This window comes from Rutidosis leptorrhynchoides, chromosome 10 (genome assembly GCF_046630445.1).
Source record: "Rutidosis leptorrhynchoides isolate AG116_Rl617_1_P2 chromosome 10, CSIRO_AGI_Rlap_v1, whole genome shotgun sequence".
In the NCBI taxonomy this organism is placed as follows: Eukaryota; Viridiplantae; Streptophyta; class Magnoliopsida; order Asterales; family Asteraceae; genus Rutidosis; species Rutidosis leptorrhynchoides.
Genome location: NC_092342.1, coordinates 355,915,494 through 355,928,351, shown reverse-complemented (window position 1 = coordinate 355,928,351; position 12,858 = coordinate 355,915,494). Strand labels below are relative to the sequence as shown.

The 12,858-nt window shown below is 35.9% G+C and overlaps 1 protein-coding gene across 1 annotated transcript; it reads left to right on the top strand.

The window, feature by feature from the left end:
* The first annotated feature begins 218 nt into the window (after window positions 1–218).
* Window positions 219–2,444, top strand: LOC139871516 (pollen receptor-like kinase 3). Its single transcript, XM_071859215.1, has 3 exons — window positions 219–1,194; window positions 1,414–1,749; window positions 1,861–2,444. Exons 1-3 carry the CDS (start codon window positions 219–221, stop codon window positions 2,442–2,444), a joined length of 1,896 nt encoding a protein of 631 aa, XP_071715316.1.
* Window positions 2,445–12,858: the final 10,414 nt, after the last annotated feature.

The window sequence follows — 12,858 nt, the reverse complement described above, 5'->3', positions numbered from 1 at the left end:
CAAACCTTATTATTATTTTATTAATATTATTGTTACAACTACAAGAAACTGTTGATATTATTTGTCTTGATTGTCATCTTTCAGACAACGGCCACCTGTTTCTTCGCGGAGCTTTGTTCCTCCCCTCATCCCGGCTTAAAGCAAACATGGCCGTTGTTTGCCGTCGCCACCATTTCCTGTTCCATTCCTTCATTCATATTCATATAATAACAATAATAATGATAATTACTACTCTGTATCGTGTTGTCGTCGTCTCCCAACCAACAAACAACTCGAACGAGGCTCTCCTTCGGTTCAAGAAATCTTTAACGAAATCTGACTCTTTATATAATTGGAAAGACGATGGATCCAACCCATGTGATCCGAAAGACGTGTGGGTTGGTATCATATGTGCAAATGGCATGATTAGTAGCATCAATTTGTCGGGTATGGATCTTGAAGGGCAGCCAGACATTGGGGTGTTTGAGGGTGTTGACGGCCTTAAAGCCATTAGCATTGAAAACAACTCTCTTGCGGGACCCATGCCTGAAATCAATCGGCTTCGTTACTTAAAAGCTTTTTATGCAGGTAGCAATTGGTTTTCAGGTGTGATACCTTCCGACTTTTTCCAAACATTGGGTTCCTTGAAGAAGCTATGGTTACAACATAATAATTTTTCTGGACAGATTCCTTTGTCGGTTGCAGAATTGCCAAATCTTAAGGAACTTCATCTGGAATACAATGAATTCTCAGGACCCATTCCCGCATTCTCGGAAGCCGCTGATATCTTAACCATTCTTGATCTATCCAACAATAAACTACAAGGTGAGATACCAAACAGTTTGAACAAGTTTGATAAAAAAGCCTTTGAGAATAATGCTCAACTCTGCGGTCCAAAACTCTCAAAAGACTGCAACAAATTACCTTCAACACAACCAGAACAACAACAACAAGAAGAGCCAGATTCAGAATCAACATCGCCAGTCCCATTGATCGTCATGGGTGTGGTTGTTGCCATGTTATTGATGATCATATGGGCCAGGGCAAATCAAATGGACCAAGATGATGATGATAAAAGATCTCTGGGTAAAGGAAACATTAATGAAGCTATTGTCAATATACCAACTGTCACCAAGAAGACCACAATTAATCCTAGTAATTACAAATCATCATCATCTTCATCTTCATATAATAATGATAATGATAATGATAATGATAATAATAATAATAATAATAATAATAATAATAATAATAATAATAATAATAATAATAATAATAATAATAATAATAATAATAATAACTTTAACAACAACAATAATAATAAAACAACCACCACCACCACCGGTATTATTAGTAAGGACAGCAAGCAGCAGGATGCATCTTCATCATCTAGAAAAGGCAGAGAAGCTGGATCAATTGGCAGTGTAACTTTACCAGCTGGGAAATCAGTAGGGGACCTGGTGATGGTGAATGAAGAAAGGGGAGTATTTGGGTTGCAAGACTTGATGAAGGCTGCAGCTGAGGTGCTTGGAAATGGAGGGTTAGGGTCAGCGTATAAGGCGACATTGGGTAGTGGAGTATCGGTTGTCGTTAAAAGAGTGCGAGAGATGAACCAGATGACTAAGGAAGTGTTTGATTCAGAGATGAAGAAGCTTGCCAAATTAAAGCACCAAAACATATTGACACCACTGGCATATCATTTTAGAAAAGAAGAAAAACTTATAGTTTCGGAATATGTCCCACAAGGCAGTCTGCTATATCTTTTACATGGTACGTACATACATGATATATCCTCATAATATATTTAATTAAATCATATTCATATATATATTTTCTTTCTTAATTAATTAGCCTTATATATATGTATATGTATATATATAGGGGATCGCGGGAACTCCCATGCAGAATTGAATTGGCCTAATCGGTTAAAGATTATAAAAGGAGTTGCGCGAGGAATGGGTTTCCTTCATAAGGAATTTGCATCGTATCCTTTGCCTCATGGTAATCTTAAGTCGAGCAATGTACTTATCGGGTCAGACTATGAACCACTTCTTAGTGATTACGCGCTCCATCCTTTGCTTAATAACACTCCAACACTACAATGCATGTTTGCTTTTAAATCCCCTGAAGCTACGGTAATTAACAATCAGATTGTTTCCCAGAAAAGTGATGTCTACTGTCTGGGTATCGTCATCCTCGAAATTATTACAGGAAAATACCCATCCCAATATTTTAATAATCAAAAGGGTGGAACAGATGTGGTCCAATGGGTTCGTTCTGCTCTGGCAGAGAATAGACAAAGAGAGCTAATTGATCCAGAGATATCATCATCATCATCATCAGAATCCATAGGACAAATGGAGAAGCTTCTTCATATTGGGGCTTCTTGTACCGAAAGTGAGCCTGATGAAAGACTCGACTTAAAAGAAGCAATCAAAAGAATACAAGAGGTATCAATTGCATAAATGGGTTTGTTTGTTTGTCTGTTTGTATTAATTGCATAAGTGGGACTCAAAGAATTCAAGCCACAGAGATTAAGTTAAATGGGGGTACCTACGCTACATCAAGCCGATGATCAAGTTAAGGAATGAATGAATGAATGAATGAATGAATGAATGAATGAATGAATGAATGAGAGCTCTCGACTTCACAAGACTGCATAAAAATAATAATAATCTTAATTATTTTGTTTGGATAATTATACGCGTAATTCTTGTCATGTGAAGTTTGCGTGCAGAGACGAGCTTAAGGTGTCTGAAAATCGAATAATGGATTGTCCATGTTTCTAATTGCAAATTTAAGTTAACATCCATGGCTCGCAAATTTTAGTCTATGTTCTGTTCTATATCAAATCAAATCTCGTCAAATAATTAGGTTGATCAAATGAGAAATATCTAACATAAAACTTTTTAAAATTTTTATTTTGCTACATCCATGGCTCTGACAGTAAAATGTGCTTTTACAGTAATTGTTTTTGTTGAGAAAAGCGATACCGAATTATAGCAAACCGCTAGTAATAATTGAAATAACGACAATAATAGGATACCGAGATTTAACGTGGAAAACCCCAAAAGGGTAAAAATCACGGGCAAGGAAAGAAAACGTTTCACTAATAAGAATAATAGGAATTACACTTCTCTCTAATTACAAGGATAAACACTAACCTTTATATCTCTTGTAATTAGGAGATTACTCACAAACTCTCTATTTACCTCTTTTAGTATACAAGTAATCTTGTAATTTTTGGGATGAATAAAATGAACCATCTCATACCTCTATTTATAGTAAATGAGATTGAGGTTGGTAAGTCTAAAATGGAATTAAATTAATATATCATATGGCAGGCACCAATCAAAATGTTAGGTAAGTATTTGCCAACTTTGACTAGCATTTCCAGTTGTTAATCACATTTAGTTCACCAACCATTTTTTGAATATTCAACAATCTCCCACTTGAAGATTCGATTGAAGCTCAATCAATTTTCACACGATAATCCTTCCTTGCCAATGATGTTGCTTACGTCTCTGCTAGGCCGCATGAGGAACGGCACCAAATAAACTTATCACGGTTGATTGACTTTGTTAGAAAATCAGCTACATTGTCGTCAGTATGAATTTTCTGCATATCCACGGTTCCTTCCTCCACTTTCTCACGAACGAAGTGATACTGAACTCGTATATGCTTTGTCTTTGAATGAAATGCCGGATTCCTTGCAAGATGCAAGGCACTCTGGTTGTCACAAAATAGAGTGATATTCTTTTGTTTGTGCCCGAGTTCCTCCAACAACATCTTCAACCATACTGCCTCTTTAGTAGCTTGAGTAGCTGCTACATATTCTGCCTCTGTTGTTGACGTGACTACAACTGACTGCAGTTTTGAAACCCAGCTTACTGTTCCACCAAAAAGTTTGAAAACATATGCAGTGGTAGATTTACTTTTATCGATGTCACCTGCATAATCTGAATCAACATACCCTTTGACAATAAATTTCGGTTCCCCATAACATAATACAACATCTAAGGTTCCCTTGATGTATTTAAGGATCCTCTTTACAGCATTCCAATGCTCTTTACCAGGATTCGCCATGTACCGACTAACTACTCCCACTGCATGTGCAATGTCTGGTCTTGTACATATCATTGCGAACATTAAACTTCCCACTGTTGATGCATACGGTACGCGAGACATCTCCTTCCTCTCGTATTCACTGCTAGGAAACATAACGGAGGATAACTTGAGATTAGTAGGAAGTGGGGTTGAGATTGGCTTACTATCTTGCATATTGAAGCGCTGCAAGACTTTCTTCAAACAATTCTTTTGAGAAAGCCAAATCTTCCTATTATCTCTGTCTCGGTGAATTTGCATCCCTAGAATCTTGTTTGCGGCACCCAAGTCTTTCATTTCAAACTCCCTAGCCAATTGAGCCTTCAGCTTATTAATACGATCTTTGTTGGGGCCTGCAACCAACATGTCGTCTACATATAACAGCAAAATAACAAAATCATTGTCCCCAAACCTCTTGAAATATGCACAAGGGTCTGCATAAAGTCTGTTATATTCAAGGCTCATTATGAAAGAATCAAATCTCTTGTACCAACATCTCGGCGCCTGTTTGAGACCATACAGAGATTTCTTTAACCTGCAAACCAAGTTCTTTTTTCCTTGTAGTTCAAAACCTTCTGGTTGAAGCATATAAATTTCTTCTTCAAGATTTCCATGAAGAAATGCAGTTTTCACATCTAACTGCTCTAGATGCAAATTAAATATAGCACACATCGCTAGAACTACTCGAATTGTTGTAAGTCGAACCACAGGAGAAAACATTTCATTAAAGTCCGTACCTTCTTTCTGAGCATATCCTTTAACCACCAGTCTTGCACGATACCGCTCCACTTGATCATCGCCATTTCGCTTAATCTTATACACCCATTTATTTCCAATAGGTTTTCTACCTTTCGGCAATGGCACAAGTTCCCATGTTTTATTTTTATGAAGAGCTTCAATTTCTTCCTGCATAGCTGTCATCCACTGAGATGCATCTGAATGATTCAGTGCCTCGCGAAGAGTTGTTGGCTCTCCTTCCTCTGTTAGAAGACAATATGCAACATTGCTTTCCATAATATAATCTGAGTGCCACCCTGGACGTTTCCTTTCCCGATTAGAAATACGAGTCGCTGGAGCTTCATCAACGACTACTTGATTTTCATCGTGCTCTGGTACTGCTTCAAAAGAATCTTTATGAAATTCATTACCCACCTGTATCGGTATAGTTTCTTTTGAAGTGCTAACATCTTCAATATCTTTGTCTTCTGTACAGACAACATCTCTGCTGATGACTACTTTGTAGGCAGTGGGGTCCCACAAGCGATACCCCTTTACTCCATCAGCATACCCCAAGAACAAACACTTTCTGGACTTCGGATCCAACTTTGTTGTTTCTTGAGAATTGTACATTACGTACACAGGACTTCCAAATACATGAAGGTCAGAATAATTAACTGGTTTTCCGGTCCACATTTCCATCGGCGATTTCAACTCAATTGCAGTTGATGGTGACCGATTTATCACATAACAGGCAGTACTTACTGCTTCTGCCCAGAATGATTTTCCCAAGCTTGTAGTTGCCAACATCGCCCTTGTTCTATCTAACAAGGTTCTGTTTATCCGCTCTGCCACTCCGTTTTGTTGATGAGTGTATGTCGTCGTGAACTGCCTTTTGATACCTTCTTGTTTGCAGAACTTATCAAATTCATCACCAGTGTATTCTCCTCCATTATCTGTCCTTAAACACTTGATCTTTTTACCAGATTCAAGTTCAACCCGCGCTTTGTAAACTTTGAAAACTTCAAACACTTCTGCCTTCCTCTTGATTGGGTACACCCAACATCTCCTAGTGTAATCATCAATAAATGATACAAAATACTTTGCTCCTCCTAGGGATTGAACTGGTGCTTGCCACACATCAGAGTGAACCAATTCTAGAACCAATTTACTTTTAGAATTTGATGTGTTAAACTTCAGGCGATGCTGCTTGCTGATTACACAATGCTCACAGAAAGGTAGCGATACCTTTGTAAGACCAGGAATAAGATTTCTTTCAACAAGAATCTTCATACCTTGTTCAGACATGTGTCCAAGCTTTTGATGCCATGTCATAGCAACTTTATCACTTGAACTATTCGAAGCAACAGATGCTTCTGATTCCTGTACCGTCTCGCCTTTCAGAATGTATAAATTAGCACCCACCTTTTCTCCTTTCATAAGTACAACCGCGCCTTTCTTGATTATCATGATCTTCTCATGTATCACCATCTTACAACCAAGATCATCCAATTGTCCTAAAGACAATAAGTTCTTCTTCAAACCCTCCACGTGTCGTACACCTTGAATAGTACGAACTGTACCATCGTGCATCTTCAGAATGATATCTCCAGTTCCAATGATCTTTAGTTCATGATCATTGCAACTGTATACAGATCCTCCTGAGATACGTTCATATTGTTTGAACCATTCTCTTCTAGGGGTCATGTGAAAAGTAGCTCCCGAGTCAAATAACCAAACATCAACAAATGTCTTTCTGCCTTCATTTGCTACCACTGCCTCACTAACCAAAGCAGTCCCATCATCTGAAGTGCTTGCAATATTTCCTTGAGGATTTGAGTTATTTAAACTCTGACAATCCTTCTTCAGGTGACCTTTCTTGCCACAATTGTAGCATGTATAGGTCTTCTTCTTTTTAGACTTCGGTTTACCATGATTGTGACTCCTACTTGGGCCACGTTCCGTTGATCTCTCTCCCGACACCAATAAGGCCTCCACTTGTCGTGAACCGGCCTGTTTGTCCTACTTGTTATTGCGCCGATTTTCTTCTTCTAAAATAGCAGCCGCAGCTTCATCATAGACTAGATACTCCGAGAGAACATTATTGGTTAAGTTAATAATGAGTTGATCATACGAATCAGGTAGACTCTGAAGTAAAAGTTCAGCACGTTCTTTTGGCTCTATATTGCAACTTAGTGAAGCGAGTTGAGAAAATAGAGTATTCAAAGAATTAATGTGCTCATTAACTGAAGTAGATTCATTCATGCGTAGCGCATAAAGTTTCCTCTTAAGGAATATCTTGTTGTGGAGTGATTTGGTCTCGTACAATTTCACGAGGTGATCCCAAATCTCTTTCGCCGTCTTCTTTTCTTCTATGCTAGACAAAACGTCATCTGCTAGTGCCAGATGAAGATTTGCGATAGCCTGGCCGTCCATCTCTTCCCATTTTTCATCAGTGACTTTAGCGGCACGTCCACTGATGGCCGCCAAACACTTATCCTTCCTCAGGATAGCTTTCATCTTTAGTTTCCATAACGAGAAGTTACTCCCGTTGAACTTTTCAATTTCGAATTTCGTAGACATTGCTATAGTCACAATCTTCTTTTCGACAATACTATTTTTCTGAGAAATAGTACCCGAGAACTTTTATCGAGTGAAATTAATCTTACTTATTTTCTGATGTGAAAGTCCACCGACGTGGAAACCACAGAGCATACGATAAGTAGATTAATACACACTAGATATTAGAACCTTAGCTCTTGATACCACTTGTTGAGAAAAGCGACACCGAATTATAGCAAACCGCTAGTAATAATTGAAATAACGACAATAATAGGACACCGAGATTTAACGTGGAAAACCCCAAAAGGGTAAAAACCACGGGCAAGGAAAGAAAATGTTTCACTAATAAGAATAATAGGAATTACACTTCTCTCTAATTACAAGGATAAACACTAACCTTTATATCTCTTGTAATTAGGAGATTACTCACAAACTCTCTATTTAACTCTTTTAGTATACAAGTAATCTTGTAATTTTTGGGATGAATAAAATGAACCATCTCATACCTCTATTTATAATAAATGAGATTGAGGTTGGTAAGTCTAAAATGGAATTAAATTAATATATCATATGGCAGGCACCAACCAAAATGTTAGGTAAGTATTTGCCAACTTTGACTAGCATTTCCAGTTGTTAATCACATTTAGTTCACCAACCATTTTTTGAATACTCAACAGTTTTCACGTGCTCACCATATTGAGTCTTCTTATTTGAACCCTCATGTGGCTGCATTGATGAAGGAGTCACCTAGATGTAAGCGTAAAGAAAGTAGGGGATGCATTCCCCAATGGATATTAATCCAATCCAAGCGGACAAGTTCACCTTTATTGAAAAATATTTATGTATCTTTTACAACTCTAAGTATAGTAAAATATTTGTAAAAGTCAATCGATTGCGCACAAACATAATGACCTAAGTTTATCTTATAATGACCTAAGTTTATCTGCAGTGAAAGTTCACAAGGGTGATAACTGTTGTAAAATTGTTGAAAAAATGTGTTTTACCAATGTTTGGACACAAATTAATATGTAATAAAGTGATATATTGTTGGGAAAATGAAAATCTGATGAGTCAAAAGCATGCTAGAGTCTGGAGATGTAGAGTCTGAAGTTGCAGACTCTGATGTTTACTGAAGTCAACGGTTTGAGATTTCTTGATGCCAAAGCTAAGGAATATTCTAGAGATTTGTTTAAAGTTTAAGAAGATTTGTTTTGATTCGGTTTTATCTCCAGAAGATCAACTTTAGAGTTATTTGCATATTAGTTTAGTTTTTGAGTTTATCTTTACCTTATTTATAGCTAAGTTGTTTTGGAAACTAAATCTTTAGATTTGGTGTTTATCTGTATAAATAGGGGTCGATGGTTTTACTTTGAACTTGTATCTTTCACACGATCAACATTATCAATTATATATTTCATTATCGTGTTCTCTCAATTCTTGCACTAATAATTCTTATTACAAACGATCCATATTTTTATAAATATGTCTACCAGTACCATCCCTACTCCAGTTATGGCTGGAAAAGGTGTGCCAATATTCGATGGCATAGACTTTGCAACTTGGAAATTGAAAGTCCTATGGTTTTTAGGATCTATTCATGAAGAAGCTGAGCATGTTCTTACAACAGGACCCATTATTCCTGGTTCTATGATAGCTGCTGTTCCTGCCACAGATACTGTTGCTGCTCAACCTGCCTATTTTCGTGAAACACCAAGAGAAAGGTGGACTGAAGCAGAAGCTATCAAGTACAAACTGGATAGCAAAATAAGGAGTATTATTGGGAATGTTGTTACTGTTCTAATTCTCAGAAAGATCAGTCATGCCAAGACTGCTAAAGCTATGTGGGATCTGTTGCTTAATGACTATGAAGGAGTCACTGTTGTTAAGACTCAGAAGAAAAAGAATTTGATTAGATGTTATGAAAATTTTGCTGCTCAGCCTAAAGAATCTTTGAGTGATCTTCATTCAAGATTTCAGGTTCTGATAAATGATCTTGAAAGTGTTGGGGTAGAGAAAACACAATAAGTGTTGTGTCAAAAGTTCATTGAACTGTTACCTTCAAACTTTGAATCTGTGATTACATCTATGGTAATCAGTGAAAAGATAGATAACTATGAGTTAAGTGAATTGTTTGGCATACTGTCAAACTTTGAGGAAACTCAACTAAAGAACAAGATCAATGCTAAGAAAACTGCTAAAGATCCAGAAGCTGCATTGGTGGCTACCACAAAAAAGAATAAGCAATTATTCTCTAGTTACTCTAGCAAAGTTGAATCTGAAAGTGATGAAACTTCTGATGATGATAGTGAATCTGATGAAGATGAGGAGATCAAAGATTTGGAAGTTCAGATGGCTCTTTTAACTCAAAGGATTGAGCAGAAAAAAGTTTGGTTATAAGAAGGGTAAAGGCAAGGGTACTTTTGATCCAAAGAAAGCTAAATGCTTTAAGTGTGGCAAGATAGGACACATAGCTGCTGATTGCTGGTCTAAGGGTGAAGGAGGTTCAAATACCAACAAGTCTATTGACAAAGCAAGAAAGTATAAGCTCAAGTACATGAAGTTAAAGAGTGAAGCAGAAAAATCAAAGAACAAAGAACATGAGAAGGCTTTGTACACAGAAGCATGAGAAGATGAAGACTCATCATCTGATGAGGAGGAGGATAAGTGTCTTATGGATATAACTAATGGTAGTTCTAGCAAGTTTGAGGAAGATCTGAAAGCTATTGAGAAGATGGATAAAGACTCTACTTGTAATAAAGTTTCTGCTTATAAGGTACAAAACTTTGTGAACTATCTTGATAATGAAAAAGTAAGAATGTTTCATTACTTGCTGCTTGACTTTCAATGGTGTTTAGATGATATTGATAGGTTAAGAACACAAATTTTTGATCTTAAAAACACTATCAAAGACAAAGATGCTGAAATTAAAATCTTGAAAAATGTGAAGTAGAACTTGACACATATAAGATGGCATACACTGAAGAAACTAAAAGATTAAATACTGAACTAGGAAGATCAATGAAAAGGTCAAACACTATGAAACAATTTTTAAATCTTGGTGTGTATCTTCTAAAAAGAATTCTGATGCTATTGCCAAACAAATTCCAAATGACGTCAAAGCTATACTAGGTGAAAACTACATATTAGATAATAATGTGGAAGTTGATCCAAGTGTATTCAAACTTGATATTCTACCAAATACATTTGTAAAATTTGATGGTGAAATGTCCCGTTCTTATTGATTAAAAACGTTCCATATTAATTGATTTCGTTGCGAGGTTTTGACCTCTATATGAGACGTTTTTCAAAGACTGCATTCATTTTAAAACAAACCATAACCTTTATTTCATCAATAAAGGTTTAAAAAGCTTTACGTAGATTATCAAATAATGAGAATCTAAAATATCCTGTTTACACACGACCATTACATAATGGTTTACAATACAAATATGTTACAACAAAATAAGTTTCTTGAATGCAGTTTTTACACAATATCATACAAGCATGGACTCCAAATCTCGTCCTTATTTAAGTATGCGACAGCGGAAGCTCTTAATAATCACCTGAGAATAAACATGCTTAAAACGTCAACAAAAATGTTGGTGAGTTATAGGTTTAACCTATATATATCAAATCATAATAATAGACCACAAGATTTCATATTTCAATACACATCCCATACATAGAGATAAAAATCATTCATATGGTGAACACCTGGTAACCGACATTAACAAGATGCATATATAAGAATATCCCCATCATTCCGGGACACCCTTCGGATATGATATAAATTTCAAAGTACTAAAGCATCCGGTACTTTGGATGGGGTTTGTTTGGCCCAATAGATCTATCTTTAGGATTCGCGTCAATTAGGGTGTCTGTTCCCTAATTCTTAGATTACCAGACTTTATAAAAGGGGCATATTCGATTTCGATAATTCAACCATAGAATGTAGTTTCACGTACTTGTGTCTATTTTGTAAATCATTTATAAAACCTGCATGTATTCTCATCCCAAAAATATTAGATTTTAAAAGTGGGACTATAACTCACTTTCACAGATTTTTACTTCGTCGGGAAGTAAGACTTGGCCACTGGTTGATTCACGAACATATAACAATATATACATATATATCAAAGTATGTTCAAAATATATTTACAACACTTTTAATATATTTTGATGTTTTAAGTTTATTAAGTCAGCTGCCCTCGTTAGTAACCTACAACTAGTTGTCCACAGTTAGATGTACAGAAATGAATCGATAAATATTATCTTGAATCAATCCACGACCCAGTGTATACGTATCTCAGTATTGATCACAACTCAAACTATATATATTTTGGAATCAACCTCAACCCTGTATAGCTAACTCCAACACTCACATATAGAGTGTCTATGGTTGTTCCGAAATATATATAGATGTGTCGACATGATAGGTCGAAACATTGTATACGTGTCTATGGTATCTCAAGATTACATAATATACAATACAAGTTGATTAAGTTATGGTTAGAATAGATTTGTTACCAATTTTCACGTTGCTAAAATGAGAAAAATTCTCCAATCTTGTTTTACCCATAACTTCTTCATTTTAAATCCGTTTTGAGTGAATCAAATTGCTATGGTTTCATATTGAACTCTATTTTATGAATCTAAACAGAAAAAGTATAGGTTTATAGTCAGAAAAATAAGTTACAAGTCGTTTTTGTAAAGGTAGTCATTTCAGTCGAAAGAACGACGTCTAGATGACCATTTTAGAAAACATACTTCCACTTTGAGTTTAACCATAATTTTTGGATATAGTTTCATGTTCATAATAAAAATCATTTTCTCAGAATTACAACTTTTAAATCAAAGTTTATCATAGTTTTTAATTAACTAACCCAAAACAGCCCGCAGTGTTACTACGACGGCGTAAATTCGGTTTTACGGTGTTTTTCGTGTTTCCAGGTTTTAAATCATTAAGTTAGCATATCATATAGATATAGAACATGTGTTTAGTTGATTTTAAAAGTCAAGTTAGAAGGATTAACTTTTGTTTGCGAACAAGTTTAGAATTAACTAAACTATGTTCTAGTGATTACAAGTTTAAACCTTCGAATAAGATAGCTTTATATGTATGAATCGAATGATGTTATGAACATCATTACTACCTTAAGTGTCTTGGATAAACCTACTGGAAAAGAGAAAAATGGATCTAGCTTCAACGGATCCTTGGATGGCTCGAAGTTCTTGAAGCAGAATCATGACACGAAAACAAGTTCAAGTAAGATCATCACTTGAAATAAGATTGTTATTGTTATAGAAATTGCACCAAAGTTTGAATATGATTATTACCTTGTATTAGAATGATAACCTACTGTAAGAAATAAAGATTTCTTGAGGTTGGATGATCACCTTACAAGATTGGAAGTGAGCTAGCAAACTTGAAAGTATTCTTGATTTTATGTAACTAGAACTTGTAGAATTTATGAAGAACACTTAGAACTTGAAGAT